Source organism: Gadus chalcogrammus, chromosome 1 (assembly GCF_026213295.1).
Source record: "Gadus chalcogrammus isolate NIFS_2021 chromosome 1, NIFS_Gcha_1.0, whole genome shotgun sequence".
Taxonomy (NCBI): domain Eukaryota; kingdom Metazoa; phylum Chordata; class Actinopteri; order Gadiformes; family Gadidae; genus Gadus; species Gadus chalcogrammus.
The window spans coordinates 1,611,315-1,632,883 of NC_079412.1; the positions used below are offsets into that span (position 1 = coordinate 1,611,315).

Sequence of the window (21,569 nt, forward strand, 5' to 3'; positions counted from 1 at the left end):
TCTCTCTTGTTCTCTATTTTATCATCTCAAATTAGTTTGCTCTTCCTCCATCTATTTCGATTTCCTTTGTTGTGTCTGTGCGCAGTGGCAGCAGTCACACACAATACACACAATACATACACTTGTGTATGTGGGTGTGTGTGTGTGTGTGTGTGTGTGTGTGTGTGTGTGTGTGTGTGTGTATATAAGTGTATGTGTGGGTGTGTGTGTGTGTGTGTCTATGTGTGTGAGTGTGTGTGTGTGTGTGTGTGTGTGTGTGTGTGTGTGTGTGTGTGTGTGTGTGTGTGTGTGTGTGTGTGTGTGTGTGTAGTTGTGGGGTCAGAGTCAGCCCTCCAGTGTTCAGTGGTCTAGAATCTAGAATAAATGGATGCTTGGGCCTGGCAGCAGTGTCTATGTGTATTAAAGTAGTGTCTGTGTGCATTAAAGTAGTTTGTGTGTGTGTGTGTGTGTGTGTGTGTGTGTGTGTGTGTGTGTGTGTGTGTGTGTGTGTGTGTGTGTGTGTGTGTGTGTGTGTGTGTGTGTGTGTGTGTGTGTGTGTGTGTGTGTGTGTGTGTGTGTGTGTGTGTGTGTGTGAGTCTATCTGTGTGATTTGGGTCTAGTGCTTAAGTGGGCAATTAAATATGTATAGTAGACTGAGCACAGCTGGGGCAGATGAAAGGAGAGCTTATCCTGCAGGGCTGGGGAGGCTGAGCGTTTGGCACTGAAGGAAAACCGTTTCAAAGCGTTGATGTAACGTTAACCTTGTTTCGTCTCAACAGACGCCAACTGAACTGTAGGTGCGAAACACTGAGGGACATACGTTGTTCCAGATTCAGTTATTGGCCCGAGATCCGCAGGCTGATCTGTTGCTTTTCCTTTCGTTTTGCATTCAGACTTAAACTATTCTGAGATGATTTGGTCTACGTCCTTTAGCAACATTTGACCTTCATCTATTTCCTTTTCCTCTCACTTCTTCCTCTGGCATGCCTTGCTTCTCTATATATGTCTGTCTCTCTCGTTCTCTCTCTTGGTGAATGTCAACTGGTCTCCTCTGTCTCTCGCCCCACAGTGAAACAGCCTCCCACCATCATAAAGCAGTCGCCTAAGGACTTCATTGTGGATCCCAGAGACAACATCATCATCGAGTGTGAAGCCAAGGGCAACCCCCAGCCCAGGTGAGTGCAATCACACACACACACACACACACACACACACACACACACACACACACACACACACACACACACACACACACACACACACACACACGCACACACACACGCACACACACACGCACACGCACACGCACACGCACACGCACACGCACACTAGGGCTGTCAAAATTGCTCAAAAATGACATTCGAATGTTCGTTTGGAAAAAAATCACGAATTCAAACTATTCGAATATCTGGTTGCCTATTTTACGCAGTTGCCGTCAATATGTCAATAATGCGACAAAACCATGGTTCAAATTAGTGGGATATATATATATCCTATATATAGGGCGGCGGCTTCCTGCTGGGCATTTCCTTACTTTAAAACGAGGGACATCGCGAACAGACGGAGGCTCATTGACAAAGCAGTTAGGCGCTTGTACCGCGGGAGTGTTTTTTCACATTCGAATATTATGAGGGACATCGCGAACAGACAGAGGCTCACTCACAAAGCAGATAGGCGCTTGTGTAACCGAGCGTTGGCACTTAGATATTTATATGACAAGAATGACACAAGCGTGGAAGGGAAAATAGTCTCGTTTACTTAGTACCTATCAGAAGTCACCCAGTCACGGCGTGAGAGCTGGAAGGAATACCTATATCCAAGTACGGAAACCCCGAGGGGATAAAATACATTCGCTCTTCACAATACTAGTCTGTTACACTTGTACCGCGGGAGTGTTTTTTCACATTCGAATATTATGAGGGACATCGCGAACAGACAGAGGCTCATTCACAAAGCAGATAGAGGCGCTTGTACCGCGGGAGTGTTTTTTCACATTCGAATATTAATTTTCACGTTCGAATTCGCGTTTTTGGATGCATTTCGAACGAATATTCGAACTTCGAATATTCGTTGACAGCCCTAACGCACACACAACACCCAGACATACACGAACACACACACTCGTGCATACATGCACAAATGTGTAAATGTTTGTTTATGCAGGCATGCACATATTTAAACGCATTGCTTCACAGATCTTCACAGACAAACACAGACACACAAGCACACACACACACAAACACAGACAAATGCACACTTTGTAGGCCGTTGCTTACTATTGACATCAATTAACACTCTTTTGCAAGCATAGGGATGAGTTCACACACACACACACACACACACACACACAAACACACACACACACACACACATAAACACACACACACACACACACACACACACACACACACAGTCAGACACACAAACACACACACACACAGACACAGACACAAAGACACAGACACAGACACAGACACACACACACACACACACACACACACACACACACACACACACACACACACACACACACACACACACACACACACACACACACACACACACACACACACACACACACACACACACACACACACACACACAGTCCTCTGTGGTTACATCATGAGGGTCTGTCCAGCTTGGGACAGTAGTCCCATTCACAGCTACATTGTTTGGTTTTCTGAGGGCAGATTGGCTTTCCATGACATACACATACACGCACGCACACACACACACAGACACCCACACACACACACAGACACACACACACACACACACACACACACACACACACACACACACACACACACACACACACACACACACACACACACACACACACACACACACACACACACACACACACACACACACACTTTAGAGTGTGTGTGTGTGTTCACTTACAAATATACCCACATTGGCCCCATCCCAGGGCAGGCATTGTGATAGAATAATGTGCCCAGTTGACTATTCATGCCCATGCAACATTTAGCGAAAGGGATCGTTTGGTCATTCACTGCCAATCAGCCTCTCAGCGCCATGCACACCACGTACAGGCCGGCCCTGCAGGCCCATAGTGGCCCATTGTACCCTCGCCTAGCGCACTAACTACACAAGCTAGCCTCTCGTCTTGTACTGACGAGAACCCGCAGCGCTGCGGCCATCATCTGCCAGACATCTCCAATGTAAACCGCCAGCAGGTGAAATGGTTTAGGGAAACTGTACAGATTCTCTGAAATCAAATCAGACAATAATCCCCTCTGGTCTTCTGCACATTCCTCTTGTCTTTCACCGAAGGAGAAAATTGTTAGAACTTGCTTAACGCAAGTTAGTTAATTAGAGAGAGCATGTCAAACACAGGGGTCGCTCATTTCCTCTTCGACTTTGAGGTATTGAGGCTCTGGCCAGATGAGCTTTACTACTTGGGTCTGCTACCCATACCTTGGTTTATCAAAGTACAGACATATATCCATAGACCTGTAGTAGCCTTCAGATGGAATGACCTCGGCGCCATATTGGAGCCAAGACAAGTGACCAAGGGAGATGTAGTTTAACGGGATAAAACGCCCTTTAACGCTTATATTGGCAACCGATTTCAATATTATTATATTAATTCATCCTATATATATTTTATCTATACTTTTTTTTGGTCTCCACCTAGATCATAAAGCTTGAATGAAAACATGTTCTTTTTTTGGATTGAAACGTCTTTGTATGTCTTCACTGATCTTCAACATAGTAAGGTATTTAGTGCTACACAGAAGCTTAATGCTGAAGATCTCAGCCACCCAGCTAGTTAAAGTTCTCACCTGAACTGGGTTCCGGCTCGTTTTGGGACAAAACTCCCAAAAGGCACTTCAGTGTCTCTAAGGAACGTCCCAGACTTCGTATTCCTCAAGGAACACAGGTGACCTCCTCAACACTCGCTAGGAGGAGCCGGGGATCGAACTAGGACCCTTCTAGTGACCAGAAGCGTGTAACCCCCTGAGCCACATGCCGCCCATCACCTGGTGGTGCTGATGCTGCTTACTCTTCTCCTGGCAGGTTCACATGGCGACGGAAAGGGAAGTTCCTGAACACAGGGAAGGACCCCCGGGTGAACATGAGGAAGCGCTCGGGAACACTGGAGATCAACTTCAGGAGCGGCGGGCGCCCCGAGGACTATGAGGGGGAGTACCAATGCCTCGCCTCCAACGACCTGGGGGTGGCCGTGAGCAACAAGATCCTGCTGAGGGTCTCCAGTACGTACACACACACACACACACGCACGCACGCACGCACGCACGCACGCACGCACGCACGCACGCACGCACGCACGCACGCACGCACGCACGCACGCACGCACGCACACACACACACACACACACACACACACACACACACACACACACACACCCTCTGCTGTCCATAACTGTGTCCTCTCCTCCCCACAGAGGCCCCCCTGTGGCCCAAGGAGCTTCTGGAGCCGGTGTTGGTGTCTGAGGGCCATTCCCTGGTGCTGGCCTGCAACCCCCCCCCAGGCCTGCCCCCCCCCTACACCTTCTGGATGAACAGCGGTGAGCGACCCACAGACCTCCATCCACACTGAGCCAAACACAAACCCTACACCTTGTCCTAAGCCCTGGTTCCCATAGCCCAGGGCCCCATAGCCTTGGCCCCATAGCCCCGGACCCCATAGCCCAGGGCCCCATAGCCTGGGCCCCATAGCCTGGGCCCCATAGCCCCGGGCCTCTATAGCCCCGGGCCTCTATAGCTCCGGGCCTCTATAGCCTGGGCCCCATAGCCCCGGGCCCCATAGCCTGGGTCCCATAGCCTGGGCCTCTATAGCCCCGGGCCCCATAGCCTGGGCCTCTATAGCCCCGGGCCTCTATAGCCCCGGGCCCCAAAGCCTGGGCCCCATAGCCCCTGGCTTCCTTAACCCTGGCTTCCATAGCCCCAAGCTAATGAATTATACATTTAGTAACATGTATTTATGTTACTATATGCAGTGTTGCTATGTTGTTCTTTTATGTGTGTAGACAATCCTAGTTTAAGACAACCAGTCACAAACCAGTACAAATAAAGCCACATTGGTATTTACATAACTAATATATACATTCATGTCAAGGCTAATTACACAACTTTATTCACAGAATCACACCTTACACACACACACACTCACACCCACAGACACACAATAACACACTACTAACACACAGTGCTTTAAGGAGTTATGACTGGCTACCCATCGCTCCCCAGGGAAGGTTTCCCGGAACACCAAATGGCTTGTGTCAGTGATATCATGAGCACCCCAGCAGTGGCAGAGCGTTGATGATCGTCTATACGTTGTGTCAGAGTGATGACAGTCAACACTAGCCTGTAGCTCCCAACAGCCTTTACAGAGGGTGACACATCCACGGATAATCCAGACGGATGAACCGGGTTCACACTAGGCACCACAGCTGACATCGTACACCGTCTTCAATGGTAGATCGACTGCATTTAGTAGCGTGGCTGCTCAAAGGGCTTTACAGTTAGGGCCTCACATTGACCCATCCATGCACCAATCATACACACATTCACGCCCCCTTCATACCCCAATTATAAACACATTCATTCTACCATTCAAACACATTCATACATTCATGTACACATTCATACACACATTTACAGATTCATACACACAATCATACATTCACACACCCATTCATACATTCACACACAGAAGGCGGTGTCAGCCATGCGAGGCCAAAGCCAGCTCGTCTGTAGCTGTTAGGGTGAGGGGTCTCGCTCAGGGATGCCTCCACACTTCACGAAAGGTCAAAGATAGGTCAACAGCTCAGCTGATGACCGTAGTTGTGGAGTCTAACACAACAAGATTCTAGTCTGAAATTAGCTTTGCTACTGAAGTGACATGACATTTTTCTTGATTCTTGTTTAAACCAGTAAACTCTCTCTTGACAGCCCTCTTAATAATCAGTGTGTCTAATACTAATATAATATGTCAATATGTCAATATCATCAGTGGATTAAAATATGTGTGTGTGTGTGTCTCTCTCTCTCTCTCTCTCTCTCTCTCTCTCTCTCTCTCTCTCTCTCTCTCTCTCTCTCTCTCTCTCTCTCTCTCAGCCATGATCCCCATCCCCCAGGACAGGCGTGTGTCCATGGGTCTGAACGGAGACTTGTACTTCTCCAACGTTCTGGCCAAGGACGCCCACACCGACTACAGCTGCAACGCCCGCTTCCTGTTCACACACACCATCCAGCAGAAGAACCCCTTCTCCCTCAAAGTCCAGAGTGGTAAATACACACACACACACACACACACACACACACACACACACACACACACACACACACACACACACACACACACACACACACACACACACACACACACACACACACACACACACACACACACACACACACACACACACACACACCCTGAGGTTAAACTAACACTGTTCACACAGTCCAGGAGAAACCCTTCTCTCAGGATACAGAGTGGTCAGCACTATACACATGACTGCCAGGAGCTCTGCCCAACATTTAATTTATATATATTCTATTCATATTTTATTGGTTACAAATAAAATATATATTGGTTGGTGGACTCTTGGTTCTACAGTTTTGTATTGAGTTTCAATGTTGTATTTTGTAGTTCGATTGTTTTCAATTCTTTAAGACATACTTAAAGGGTTGGATTTTATAAAAAAAACATTATTTTCCCATGATTATTATTAATATTATCATTAAGGGATTCTGTGAAAGAAATATACATATTGTGTGATCTTTATTCATGTAAACTGCCCACAACCAGGACACTATGCACACAAAGAGCAGTGAAACACATCCACCCTGGTCACATCCCGGAGAGATCATGTGATTATTCTTCCTCCTTTGTTCCTCTTCTCTCAACAGCTTACTCCCTCCATATGAAATATGATATCACCCCATCTAGAGGCCACGTGTTGACATGACATGCTTTGCTTATTTTTTTTGGTTTGTACTTTCTGGGTTGCTCCACAGAGGTGCTGAAGGAGAGTGAAACATGTTTAGTTGTAATACAATGCCTTCCTGGATGTTCCTATTCATGCGGTTCCCGTCGGGGATGGTAACCTGTGTGGTCTGGGGCACGTATTGTGAGGAGGGGTCAGATATACAAAAAGGGGCGGAGCAATGACCCCCCCACTGTGTCCGTTACCTGTGTTTTCAGCGGAGCCGTATAATGACACTTCCTCTTACAACTCCTCTGACCCGTATGGTGGTGAGTGACTTCCTGTCCGGGCGGCTTCCGCTTTCTGTCCCTCTGTCCTGTTGCCAAGCTAACACACTCCGCCCATGCGCTTATGAGACATGATATCAACTCACAAATGTGTCTTAGAGTCTTCGAATAACTGAATTAACCAACACTGTACTGTCTTTAGAGCACCAGCACACCCTCGTTTCTAACGTGTCCTAGGCATCATCTAACCCTAGCGAACGTGTATTTCAGTCAACGGTGAAACAGAACAGACAATAAACACGAGCTATCCCATGCAGAGCGACATAGTGAGGTTACTCTGTCAGTCTTATAGTAATGGCTGAACCTTGAGTTTGATTTAAGCTATACTTCTGTCTTTTGTGGAAGAAAACCGTGACAATTATTGTACGTGCCTTAAGGCCTGTTCTGGGAATTAGATCTGGAAAAGGTTAGAAAAGCAAATTATAGAAACCAAACGTGGGATGTGTGTGGGTGTTTGTGTGAGTGTGTATATAAGTGTGTGTGTGTGTGTGTGTGTGTGTGTGTGTGTGTGTGTGTGTGTGTGTGTGTGTGTGTGTGTGTGTGTGTGTGTGTGTGTGTGTGTGTGTGTGTGTGTGTGGGGGTGTGTGTGTGTGTGTGTGTGTGTGTATGTTTGTGTGTGTGTGTGTGTGTGTGCACGTGCACACTTGATATGTCCCAGATCTGTCAGGAACAGTAGCGTGAGAGGTTGATGTGAAAGAGGTAAAGCGGTTATGGGAGGAGGTCCATGCTGGATCTTCATGACTCCACCTCGGCCTCCTACATAACCAGGCTGGGCGACGTTAGGCTGCACAGACCAAAGCCATTTGACTCACTGGTAATTGGACAATTTAATCATCATCAAATGAACAGCCATTACCCTTTTTAACCCCCCCCCCCGACACACACACACAGAGTGATGGGCCTTACCTCTAGGGCAGTGGCCTGACGGGCACATGGCTCTATGGGGACAGAGCTGCAGGGAAAGTGGCAGCATATGTTCTGCTGCCCAGGGGGCGGGCGGAGGGCCCTGGAGAACAGGGGATTTGCACCTCAAGTGGGGGCCAGGAGGGGGCTTACAGGGTCAGAGCAGTCCAAACACGCAGGGAGACACTGCTGGGAGCGCATCAGTGGTAAACAATAACAACACATGAATATTCACTCTGCTTTAATGGCGCCAGCGTGGGGAGAGTCATACATCAGAGAGTATGTAGATTGACTCCATGATCACCCTCTGGCGCGTGCACTGAATGTGTGTGTGTGTATGCGTGTGTGTGTGTGTGTCTGCGTGTGTGTGTGTGTTTGAGTGCGTGTGAATGAATGTGTGTGGAGCTGAGAGAGAGTTGCAGTATGGTTTTGACAGCTGCCATCACGTGTGGGACTCACACATTTACGGCGCACACTCACACACACACACACACACACACACACACACACACACACACACACACACACACACACACACACACACACACACACACACACACACACACACACACACACACACACACACACACACACACACACACACACACACACACTCTTCGCTCTTATTCCCTCACTTCCTTTCTACCTTAAAATTCCCATAAATGTGCCTCTCCTAATTGTACATTTAAGTGAGTCCAGCTGTCTTTACCCTTATGATGCTAACAAAAGAACAGCATAAGCTGTATGTGTTTGTTGCCATGGCCACAGGTTTCCAGGATGTGGGCTGTGTTGCCGTGGCTACCGTCCGTGCCCACGGCATACATAATGTCCCCTGGCGGTGGTCCCTGCTAATCCCCTTCTTCTCCTCCTCTCTCTGCTGTTGCTCAGGATATCTCTAACAATGGGCCCTCTCGCCCACGTCTGTCTGTTTCTGCCGGCCTTTGGTGCTGCTAACAGATGCTTGAGTCCCGTGTAGATCTGCATCACAAAGGAAGACCGGCGACAGACTAACCCTGGGCTCCTTCTTACAAGGCTTCTGCTGTTAAACCGTGTTGGGATGTTGACCATCCCTTTGTAGCAAGGCTTTGATCTTAGCCATCAAATGAGGGTCAAGAATCTATTTAAAGAGAGCAGAGTCATGAGAATCAAGAGACGATTTAAAAAACACTATAAAGCAACATTTGCTGCCTGAATCTCACACGGGCTGGTTCAGTTCTCTTGGCAGTGTGGACCAAACAGTGGAGCTCACAACATGACTATAGCTCCGTCATGACTCTGGTTTCATTATCAGGGAGGGAACTGCACTACATTAGCTTTCCAATGTCTTGACTAAAGAGAGTTCATTTGAAAGGACCAGGCCCTGAAATAATAACGTTTTCATGAAGCTTACAGAGCTAACATCTTGACAGCAGTCCTGGCCATGCTGACCAACTGTTCTTCTGTGTTGGCATTGAACCAGAGGACCACAAGTGACTCATTACCAGGAGATAATGCCCCCCTCCCCCCCCAAGACACACAGGCTTAAACAGCCTTAAATCAGCCTCTGAAGCATGAGAAGGTCCTGGAGCAGTTCCAGTAGTGGGGGAGCCGTCTCGTCCGCCAAACGTCCCGCTGCCGAAACCTTAGAGCGTTGAACTGCACAGTCTTTAATACCCATGATGCCTATCTCGCCATCGGACCAAAGGAAGGTCTAGATTAACCAGACCAGCTGCTGTTGTAGAAGAAAAGCCTCCGCTCATCACTAATATCATGTCTGTCGCTCGTCTGCAAGACTTAGACATACACTTCGATTTGTTTCATCTCAATGTCTCATCTCTGGTGCTGATGGAAGAGGCTGACTGTGTGTGTGTGTGTGTCTGTGTGTGTGTTCCCCCCCAGGCCGTAGGATCCCAGAGTCCATGCCCACCTTCCTGTCTCCGTCTGGGAGCGAGAGCTCCAAGATGGTGCTGAGAGGACAGCAGCTCCTGTTGGAGTGCATCGCAGCTGGACTGTGAGACACACACACACACACACACACGCACACACACACGCACACACACACACACACACACGCATGCACGCACGCACGCACGCACGCACGCACGCACGCACGCACGCACGCACGCACGCACGCACGCACACACACACACACACACACACACACACACACACACACACACACATGCACACACAAACACATTCACACATACACATAAACAAACAAACCAACGCACAATCACAAACAGACAGACGCACATGAACACACACAAAATGCACGCCACACACACAGTGTAGTCCGCTTTTACTCTTGATATACCGATAGTATTAATAAGAAAGTAAGTAAAAACTTTATTATCTCTAAAGGGGGAATGTGGTTGCCACGACACGGAAAAAATCATGTGATATATATTTAATGTAATCTAATATTTCACCCTAACATTTCCTGTCCTAACCACATCTACCCTCAGCCCCACCCCCAGCATCAAGTGGTTCAAGAAGGGCGGCGACCTGCCCGCCCAGAAGGTCAAGTTCGAGAACCACAACAAGACACTGAAGATCGTCAGCGTGTCGGAGGAGGACGCTGGCGAGTACGTGTGTCTGGCCAACAACCACGTGGGAGGCATCCGCCACAACATCCACGTGCAGGTCAAAGGTGAGGCAGGACGGGGGGTGGGCGTGGCCTGAACGCGGAACATACCTGATGGTTCAGTACTTTATTTGTCCCAAAAGGGAAATGTGGCAATGACACAAATACAACAGATAAAAAGACAAGAGACAAAACAACGTCACCAAATACAACTAAAAAATTTATAAAAATAAAATACCACTGTTCGTTAATACAATTATATTCCATTTAATTCTCAAACAAAATAAAGCGCTTTAGTGCTATTTGAAAGTGCTGTCAAGATTTAGCGCTTGTTAAGTGCATTTATTGCACAAGGAATATGTGAAATAGCCCAACCCTAATGTGTGTGTGAGCGGAGAAGCGGGCCAGGGGGACAGTGGGTGCTGTGCTGTTTGAACACCGTGTCCCTCCCCCAGGGGCCCCCTACTGGCTGGACAAGCCCACCAACCTGGTGCTGGCGCCGGACGAGAACGGGCGGCTAGTCTGCCGGGCCAGCGGGAACCCCCGGCCGCAAGTCCAGTGGCTGGTGAACGGGGAGCCGGTGGAGAGTGAGTGGTTCCTGTCTGTGTTGCACCACACATCTACCTTCCTTTCCCTTACATATACCCTCTCTATAGGTTCATATACCCTCTCTATAGGTTCATATACCCTCTCTATAGGTTCATATACCCTCTCTATAGGTTCATATACCCTCTCTATAGGTTCATATACCCTCTCTATAGGTTCATATACCCTCTCTATAGGTTCATATACCCTCTCTATAGGTTCATATACCCTCTCTATAGGTTCATATACCCTCTCTATAGGTTCATATACCCTCTCTATAGGTTCATATACCCTCTCTATAGGTTCATATACCCTCTCTATAGGTTCATATACCCTCTCTATAGGTTCATATACCCTCTCTATAGGTTCATATACCCTCTCTATAGGTTCATATACCCTCTCTATAGGTTCATATACCCTCTCTATAGGTTCATATACCCTCTCTATAGGTTCATATACCCTCTCTACAGGTTCATATACCCTCTCTATAGGTTAATATACCCTCTCTACAGGGTCATATACCCTCACTATAGGTTCATATACCCTCTCTATAGGGTCATTTACCCTCTCTATAGTTTCAGATACCCTCTCTACAGGGTCATATACCCTCTCTACAGGTTCATATACCCTCTCTATAGGGTCATTTACCCTCTCTATAGTTTCAGATACCCTCTCTACAGGGTCATATACCCTCACTATAGGTTCATATACCCTCTCTATAGGTTAATATACCCTCTCTGACTAGTGCCATAGGACACTGTGTCTCTATGAGGGGCCCCTCAGTGCAGACTGGTACCATAGGACACTGTGTCTCTATGAGGGGCCCCTCAGTGCAGACTAGTACCATAGGACACTGTGTCTCTATGAGGGGCCCCTCAGTGCAGACTGGTACCATAGGACACTGTGTCTCTATGAGGGGCCCCTCAGTGCAGACTGGTACCATAGGACACTGTGTCTCTATGAGGGGCCCCTCAGTGCAGACTGGTACCATAGGACACTGCGTCTCTATGAGGGGCCCCTCAGTGCATACTGGTACCATAGGACACAGTGTCTCTATGAGGGGCCCCTCAGTGCAGACTGGTACCATAGGACACTGTGTCTCTATGAGGGGCCCCTCAGTGCATGTAAGTACCTTAATGGTTTGATGCTGCTGCTCTGCTGGTTTGACTCATTGCCCCCCCCCCCAGGCTCCTTGCCTAACCCCAGCCGTGAGATGATGGGGGACACCATCATCTTCCGCTCGGTGCAGATCGGCAGCAGTGCTGTGTACCAGTGCAACGCCTCCAACCAGCACGGCTACCTGCTGGCCAATGCCTTCGTCAGCGTCCTGGGTGAGTGGGCCTAGTGCGTGGGTGGGTGGATGGGGGTCTCTGTGTGTGTGGGTGTGTGTGTGTGGGTCTGTGTGTGTTTGTTTGCATGACATTGCGTAATGCTGCGTCAGTGCTGTTACTCAGGGGCCCTGACTCGTGCGTACAGGAAAATCATGACAGGGTCGGACTGAGCTCCATCGATGACAACACAGAAACGCTGTGTTTGGCATTGGAGTCACACTGGGGACAAGGGGCTGGGCCTCCTGCACAGAGAACGAAGAATAAATGAAAAGAGGCAGGAAGCCAGACTGTTTCTGGAAAGCACGCAATGAATACTGAGGCCATTTGATCCTTCCCCGAGAATCGACTGTGAGATGGTTTGCGTCATGACATTCCTCAGCAGGTTAATCATCTGTCTCTTTTGTTGATTTGTGTTTGTAGACATGGCCCCCAGGATACTGGGTCCCAAGAGCCAGCTGATCAAAGTCATCGAGAACAACCGCACCTTCCTGGACTGTCCCTTCTTTGGCTCGCCTCTGCCTGATCTGCGCTGGTGAGCACTGCTCTCTCACTGCTCTCTCTCTGCTCTCTCTCTTCACTCTCTCTGCTCTCTCTCTGCTCTCTCTCTGCCCTCTCACTGCTCTCTCACTCTCTCTCTCTCTCTCTCTCTCTCTCTCTCTCTCTCTCCTCTCTCTCTCTCTCTCTCTCTCTCTCTCTCTCTCTCTCTCTCTCTCACTAATCTCTCTCTCTCCTCTCTCTCTGCTCTCTCTCTCTGCTCCCTTTCAGAGAGGAAGGACTCCCTGTAGTTGGGCTTTGCCTTCTGTAGTTTTTAAATCAGCCATCGACCCTCAAGGTCAACTCCCTGTTATTAACCGTAGCCAATCAAATTCGTTCCTCTTTCTTCAAAGGAATGTGAAATGCATTTATTACAACATAATAAGAAAAGCCAGATCCAAATTGAGAGTGTGTGTTGAGAACCAAAGCATTCCCCATCATATCTGCGAGAGTATGCGGTGGTCCCTTCTCACGGCCCCCCGCCGTACGATGCTGTGTGTCCCAGGTTTAAGAACGGCCAGGGCAGCGGGCTGGACGGGGGCCACTACCGGGTGTACATCAACGGCACCCTGGAGATCAAGCGGGCGCGGACGGAGGACGAGGGCACGTACACCTGCGTGGCCAGCAACATCATGGGCACCGTGGAGAACCAGGTCATCCTGGAGGTCAAAGGTCAGACAACAGCAGCACCCCTATTGACGCCACACCAAAGAACAAGCATTAGGGAAGAGGAACGTAAAGGGATATGTTGTCAGATGATAGATGTCAGTAGATTGGCGTATAACTGTCTTATCCTCACATTACGCACTTACTGTATGTTGTACGTCCCGGCACTTAATGTACACACGTATCGAAGTCATACTTAGTTATAGTACTTAGTTGTGTAGCATCTTATCCTAGCTATATTCGTTGTATACAGGGAATGGGTTCACCTAGCGAATTTAAGTGCTTTGCACTTGGTTCTATCAACATCCTTACTGTACCGAGAGTGAGCCCTTTTCTGACAAATCTACTTATTGTAAGTCGCTTTGGATAAAAGCGTCTGCTAAATGCCCTAATTGTAAATGTTATCCAGATGAGTCTGATGTCCACTCAGACGAGTTGTTCTTTTCCTATTCCTCATTGTGTGAGGGGAGTTCCCTGGGATTAGCTGTTAGCCGCCTCCATTGACTTGCAGGGTGACAGTAGCCTCGCACCATGTGAGGAGAAATCCCTATGAATTACTGTCCAAAGATTTCCATTGTGTTCTGAAGAGTTGCCTAATCAACATGACTGCCTAACACAACACGACAATGTTCAAATGAGTGCCTAATCATCTGTGTTTGTAGACAAACTTAAATCATGTTGTGTTGTAACTGGCACTCGCTTGAACAAGCGACTACTCCCCGTCCGGAGTGTGTGTGTGACTGAACCACCTACCTTCACACACACACCAGAACCAACGCGCATCGTGCGGGGGCTGGAGCACCAGTCGGCCTTCAGGGGCTCCACGGCGCGCTTCGACTGCAAGGTCAAGTCCGACCCCAGCCTGCCCGTCACCGTGTCCTGGCTGAAGGACGACAGCCCCCTGTCCCTGGGGTGGAGGTACGTAGCCCCCCGCGGGCCATCTGAGTGTGTAACCACCTGTCCTCTGTCCCTGGGGTGGTGGTCCGGAGGGTGGCCCCCCCGGGGCCCTCAGCTTCATGAAGCCACCCCTCTGAGTGTGTAACCACCCGGTCTTCTGTCCCAGGCTGAGGAGAGACGAGGAGTCTCTGTCCATCCCCAACGTCAACGAGGGCGACCAGGGTGTGTACACGTGCACGGCCCAGTCGGAGATCGACCAGGACGTGTCGTCCGCCCGCCTCACCGTGCTAGGTGCCCTGGGCCTCAACACTCTCCAGCGCTACACCGCTCTGCACCAGCACACGCTTCGTGACATAGTGGAGGATAGATTGAGGGAATGGACTGCACCACTTATCCACCTTCCCTTCCCTTACGTATACCCATAGGGGTTCATATACCCTCTCTATAGGGGTTCATATTCCCTCTCTATAGGGGTTCATATAACCTCTCTATAGGGGTTCCTTCATATACCCTCTCTAAAGGGGTTCATATAATCATACACAACGTAAGGTTATGGTCGGTCAAAGATCAGAGATACATTTTGTTATGCCAGGGGTTTCAAATACCTCTATGGTTTGGTGTAGTTCAGTGTAAGGATCTGATGTGCTGTTGATTATTTCTATATTTCCCTCAATTATTCATGTAGAACTATAATCTCACACACACATGCACAAAAACAAGCATACACCCACACACCTACAGCCATTGCAATATGTCCCTGGATATTGTAAATTATGCTCTTCCATTTGAGCACATCTCGTTCCAGGTCCAGTTCTCTTCTATGAAACTAACATTTGGACTAATAATGCCTAAAATGTCCCACTAGTGAAACCTAACTAATCGTCTGTATTCTCTAATGATTTTGCACTGTCCTTTTCACACTATGCCTCAATGGCCCTACGTCACCAGAGTATAGCAGTAGTAGTAATAGCAGCAATACCAGTAGTTTGCATGCAATACAATATTGTAGTACTATTTAGCAGTAGTCCGATTGATTATGTGCGTAGTGTGAACTATAACCCAATCCAAGCTAGATTTAACCTTGCTGATTGGCTGGTAGACTAACCTGTGAACTTTAACCTTTGCCCCGCCCTCCCCCTTCCCTGACAGAGGAAGTCTCCTTCAACCCCTCAGTATCTAGCGCCTTGCCCCCAGGTAAAAAACAGGGCTTCAAACGTGTGGATGCTTCATTCACCATCTCCTGCTTTCCTCTTATTAGTTATTCTGTCACTGTGTTCTTTCTCTCATTCTTTGGAGTTTGTGTTCCACTCTTTCTCATCCTTCATCGTTTCAATAGACCCTTCTCGTCGTCACACCAACTCAGCTTCACTCATAACACCACTGAAATGAGTCACTTATATGATATGTGCTATTCATGTCCCAGGGAGCAGGTTGAGACTACACTAGTGAAGACAGGTCTCTTAATGTACCAGGAAACAGCTTGGGACTACACTAGTGATCTTGTGGTCTACTTGTCTGCCCTGGTTCATAGAACAGACCCCAGGTCAGTCTTATGAGTCACACCTGTGTTTTTCCTACGATGACAGCGCTGGTAAGGGTCTGCGGTCTCGGCTGTCCTCCTCATGATAAGCCCAGCCTCTGGACACCTACCATATGAGGCTGGGGAGGTGACATGATTGGTTCAGGTCGTAGAGAGTGACCAACGTCTGAGGTAGTTATGAATGTGCATTAGGATAAGTTTTGATCACTGTAGGAATGAAGATAGATAGATAGATAGGCTTTAGGCTTTAGGTCCAGATTGGTTGAAGCAAGTCCTTTCCGCTTGTCCAGATGACATCGTTCCCAACAGAGTCTGGTCTGTGGGCTGATGCTAGATATTATCATATCATTCTGTCTTTCTCACCCTCCTTTTATTATCCCTTTTCCTCCCATTGGTTCACTAATTTACCTCATTTTTTACCCCCCCCCAAACCCTTGTGTGTTTGTGCATCTGTGTTTGCAAACATATATGTATGTGTGTGTGTGTGTGTCTATTTTTGCATGTGTGTGTATGTGGTTGAGTATGAGTGTATGAGTGTGTGCGGATCTATGCGTGTGTGTGTGTATGTGTGCGTTTGTGTGTCTGTGTACTTGTATGTGTGTGTGTGTGTCTGTGTGTTTATTTGTGTGCATGTGTGTGTGTGTGTGTGTGTATGTGTGTGTATGTGCATGTGTGTGTGGGCTTGTGAGCGTGTGTGCGTGTGTCTGTGAGTGTGTGTGTGTGTACAGCCCCTCTGATTTGTCTTGCTCCCCCCAGACCGCCCGGACCCTCCGATGGACCTGGACCTGTCCGACCTGGCGGTCCGTAGCGTTCGTCTCACCTGGATCCCTGGAAACGACCACAACAGTGTCATCACCCGTCAGTACACACACACACACACACACACACACACACACACACACACACACACACACACACACACACACACACACACACACACACACACACACACACACACACACAGACACACACACACACACACACACACACACACATCACAATCACACAAAGCATAGATACACATGCACATCTCTGCAAAAATGCACAGCATGTGATATTATCCTAATGTTAATTTATTCCCTCTCTCCCCCCTCCCTCCCTCTCTCTCCCCCCCTCCCTCTCTCCCTCTCTCCCTCTCCCTCTCAGAGTTCCTGGTCCAGTATGAGGAGGATCGCTGGGAGCCCGGCTCTTGGCAGAATCTGACCAGCTACCCCGGGGACCTGAACTCGGTCATCCTGCAGCTCTCCCCCTTCATCAACTACCAGTTCCGGGTCATCGCCATCAACTCAGTGGGGCAGAGCGCGCCCAGCCACCCCTCGCCCCGCTACAAGACCAGCGGCGCGTGTGAGGCTCATAGCAGTTACCGTGATCAACGGTCCATTAGTCGTCCATGCAGCATCAAACCCCTTCCTGTGGGGAAGGTCGCTCGCCCGGAGAGTGAGGGGGAGATCAGGGAGTAATGGGGGTGTCTCTGTGTTTCCAGCACCCGACGTCATCCCCAGCGGCCTGCAGGGGTGGGGCACCAAGAAGAACAACATGGAGATCAGCTGGGAGGTGAGACAGGCTGAGAACAATATGAGATCAGGTGGAGGTGAGACAGGCTGAGGACAAGATGAGATCAGCTGGAGGTGAGACAGGCTGAGAACAATATGAGATCAGGTGGAGGTGAGACAGGCTGAGAACAAGATGAGATCAGCTGGAGGCGAGACAGGCTGAGACCAAGATGGGATCAGCTGGCGGTGAGACAGGCTGAGTATCAGAACAATATGAGATCAGCTGGAGGTGAGACAGGCTGGGTAAACCGAGAACAAAATGAGATCAGCTGGGAGGTGAGACAGGCTATCTAGAGATACGCTGTTCTGAACCCTCTTCTTAATTAATTTTATGTTATATGATCAGTGTCTGATCTTGTGTTTCAGTGCGTACAGTGAATCTGCTGCTCTGATTTGTTTTGAGGGCCACTTGTCCTTTGGTAGTGCTTTAGCTAGGTTGTGAGGACCTGATTGGTCTGCAGATTCTTCTTCTGCAGAGTGTTTTTATTTTTATTGCCAATGTTGAAAAAACTCACATGGCGTTAAAGTGGTCTGTCCTTAACTCTCTAACCTTAAGGAGCTCTGTCCTTAGCTCTCTAACCTTAAGGAGCTCTGTCCTTAACTCTCTAAACTTAAGGAGCTCTGTCCTTAAATCTCATGGCCTTAAGGAGCTCTGTCCTTAACTCCGATGGCCTTAAGGAGCTCTGTCCTTAACTCTCTAACCTTAAGGAGCTCTGTCCTTAACTCTCATGGCCTTAAGGAGCTCTTAAATGCCCCCCTGCCCCCCTCCCCTCCGGTGACGCCCTGTCCCTCTCCCCCTCGGTGCAGCCCCTGCTCAACGTGGAAAGGAACGGCCCCAACCTGCACTACCAGCTGTGGTGGAGGAGGAAGGACACGGGCGAGGCCTGGAGCAACGTGACCACGACGGGCTCCAAGCACGTGGTGCACGACACCGATACCTACGTCCCCTACGAGATCAGGATCCAGGCACTGAACGACCACGGCGCCGGACCCACCTCCAACGTCGCCACAGGATACTCCGGGGAGGACAGTGAGTTGGGGCCGTCCCGAGGAACACGAGGCCGGGAAAGAACGGGAAGGGGAGGGAAAGGGAGGGAAGGCGAGGGGAAAGAGGAAGGGAGAAGGAGAGGCTTTGAGAAGACGTGTTCTAATGGCAGCCCTCCGATGTCCCTCAGAGCCCACCGACGCCCCCACCAACCTGCGCGTGTCAAACGTGGACAGCACCTCGGTCACCATCCACTGGAACCCGGTGGACCCCAGCTCGGTCATGGGGGAGTTCAAGGAGTATAGGGTAACACACACACGCACACGCACGCACACGCACATGCTCAGACACGCACACACGCAGGCACACGCACACGCCCATGTTCAGACGCGCACATGCTCACATACACACACACGCAGGCACACGCACATGCTCAGACGCACACACACACACACACACACACGCATGCACGCACGCCAATGGCAACAAATACAATGTTACATATAAGCTAGGTCAGGACTTTGTGTAAATGCTGTGTCCTCTAGACCCCAATGTGATTCCAGGAATATACACAATTAACAATTTATTCATTGACCAGAATAAAACCTTTTATAGAGGACAATTCCCTTGGTCCATTGACTCAAATGATGGATGCGTTTTATCTTCAGAAACGTTGTAGTTCACATATTTATTATGGCGTGAATAGCAGCAGTACAAGGTGATAGAATGCAGGTTTGACTCCCGTCCAAACGGACAAACAATATTTTACATTTACATTTAGGGCATTTAGCAGACGCTTCTATCCAACGTGACTAACAATAAGTACATTTGTCAGAAGAAAGCAGCAATATATCACTGTCGGTACAGTGAGAATGTTCATATAACCAAGTGCAAAGCACTAACAATCACTAGGTTAACCCATTCCCCGTACACAACAAAGATAGCTAGGATAGGATTCTACACAACTAAGAACTATAGCTATATACGACATACAATAAGTGCATACATTAAGTGCCAGGCCGTGCAGCATACAGTACTAAGGAGGGGTTAGAGGGGTGGGCTATGCAGAATCCAGGCGAACTACACAACACACACACAACACATTCCGAGACCATAGAGACACACGTTTGCCTGTTGGTAAAACACTGAATCCTGAATCATCTTCAGCTTCACTCTGCTCATCTCTGCCCCGTATCCTTATATCTTCTATCCTCCTCAACCTGACCCCTTGCCTCTGACCTCTGACCTCTGACCTCTGTAGCTGTACTACTGGCGCGAGGCCAGTCTGCTGAAGGGGCTGCGCGTGTCCCAGGAGAAGATGACCAGGGGCTTCTACAGCATCGCCCAGCGGCCCAGTGCCGTGCTGGGAGGGCTGGTGCCCTTCTCCCACTACAGGATGCTGATGGTGGTGGCCAACAGGGGCCACGAGGGCCCCCCCAGCAACACCGTGGAGGTTCGCACCAAGGAGGGAGGTGAGCAGCACACCAACCCCCCCCCCCCCCCCCCCACTGTTAGGAGGCCGAGGAGGGGGAGGAGGGGGAAGAGGAGGAGGAGGGGGAGGAGGGGGAAGAGGAGGAGGAGGAGGAAGACGAGGAGGGGGAGGAGGGGGAGGAGGAGGTGGAGGAAGAGGAGGACGAGGGTGAGGAGAGGGAGGAGGAGGAAGAGAAGGAGGAGGGGAGGAGGGGGAGAAGGGGGAGGAGGAGGGGGAGACGGAGGAGGAGGAGGAGGAGGAGGGGGAGACGGAGGAGGAGGAGAGGAGGAGGAAGAGGAGGGAGGGGAGGAGGAGGAGGGGAGGAGGAGGGGAGGAGGAGGGGAGGAGGAGGAAGAGGAGGGGGAGGAGGGAGAGGAGGAGGAAGAGGAGGGAGAGGAGGAGGAAGAGGAGGGAGGGGAGGAGGGGGGAGGAGGAGGAGGAGGGAGGGGTGGAGGAGGGAGGGGAGGAGGAGGAGGGGGAGGAGGGGGAGAAGGAGGAGGGGGAGAAGGAGGAGGGAGGGGAGGAGGAGGGGGAGGAGGAGGGAGGAGGAGGGGGAGGAGGAGGGGGAGGAGGAGGAGGAGGAGGGGGAGGAGGAGGGGGAGGAGGGAGGGGAGGAGGAAGTGGAAGAGGAGGAGGAGAGGGGGAGGGGGAGGGGGAGGAGGAGGAGGGGAGGGGGAGGGGGAGGATGGTGAGTAGTGTTAAAGTTAGATATTGTATTTGTCTGATAATTAATGAAGTTCGTCGTGCTCGGCAGTTCCCATATTTATGTTTATATTTTTTGTGTGCATGTGTGTGTATCTGTGTGTGTGTGTGTGTGTGTTTACAAAGTGCCGGACGCCCCAAAGTACTTTGAGATAGTCAAGAGGGCCTTAGACACCATCCACCTGCAGTGGGACAAGCCCCTGGAGCCAAACGGCGTCCTGATTGGCTACCAACTCAAGTACCATACAGGTGGGCTTCGCTCAAACAACCCTGGAGAGCTCGGGATGCTATTGAAGAGCACATCTCTGAGCTCCTCAACCAGGGCACCAAAGTGCTGAAGGCCACCGAGGCCTTTTATTTTATTTTTTTCGACTATTCCCTTAGCTTTAGACTGTTATATGACGATTGTTTATATGTTTTCCGTCTGCTACGTTAGAAAATTGAAGTCCGAGCCAGGGGGAGTATTCAGGAAAACGCCCCTCAAAGTGCCTGAAACAGCTTGTTTGCACTCAAAGTTGACTTCAGTAACAGTGTGACGTCAGCCTGTGCAGTGTGCCATGCTGAAGGGCAGAAGTCGCAACCTGCAATGT

General features: G+C 49.6%; 1 protein-coding gene across 1 annotated transcript in view; it reads left to right on the plus strand.

Moving 5' to 3' along the window:
• The window catches only part of LOC130393435 (neurofascin-like), a 48,999-nt gene that overhangs the window by 2,701 nt on the left and 24,729 nt on the right, over positions 1 to 21,569 (plus strand). Inside the window, exons 3-23 of the mRNA XM_056604150.1 lie at positions 1,049 to 1,154; positions 4,024 to 4,220; positions 4,413 to 4,535; positions 6,088 to 6,258; positions 7,178 to 7,228; positions 10,028 to 10,139; positions 10,597 to 10,781; positions 11,171 to 11,302; positions 12,488 to 12,631; positions 13,052 to 13,163; positions 13,671 to 13,837; positions 14,602 to 14,749; positions 14,895 to 15,019; positions 15,878 to 15,922; positions 17,025 to 17,126; positions 17,415 to 17,612; positions 17,752 to 17,822; positions 18,629 to 18,851; positions 18,997 to 19,112; positions 20,068 to 20,278; positions 21,106 to 21,228. Of these exons, the coding sequence (XP_056460125.1) occupies positions 1,049 to 1,154; positions 4,024 to 4,220; positions 4,413 to 4,535; positions 6,088 to 6,258; positions 7,178 to 7,228; positions 10,028 to 10,139; positions 10,597 to 10,781; positions 11,171 to 11,302; positions 12,488 to 12,631; positions 13,052 to 13,163; positions 13,671 to 13,837; positions 14,602 to 14,749; positions 14,895 to 15,019; positions 15,878 to 15,922; positions 17,025 to 17,126; positions 17,415 to 17,612; positions 17,752 to 17,822; positions 18,629 to 18,851; positions 18,997 to 19,112; positions 20,068 to 20,278; positions 21,106 to 21,228 (2,862 nt within the window). The remainder of the gene's footprint in view (positions 1 to 1,048; positions 1,155 to 4,023; positions 4,221 to 4,412; positions 4,536 to 6,087; positions 6,259 to 7,177; positions 7,229 to 10,027; positions 10,140 to 10,596; positions 10,782 to 11,170; positions 11,303 to 12,487; positions 12,632 to 13,051; positions 13,164 to 13,670; positions 13,838 to 14,601; positions 14,750 to 14,894; positions 15,020 to 15,877; positions 15,923 to 17,024; positions 17,127 to 17,414; positions 17,613 to 17,751; positions 17,823 to 18,628; positions 18,852 to 18,996; positions 19,113 to 20,067; positions 20,279 to 21,105; positions 21,229 to 21,569) is intronic.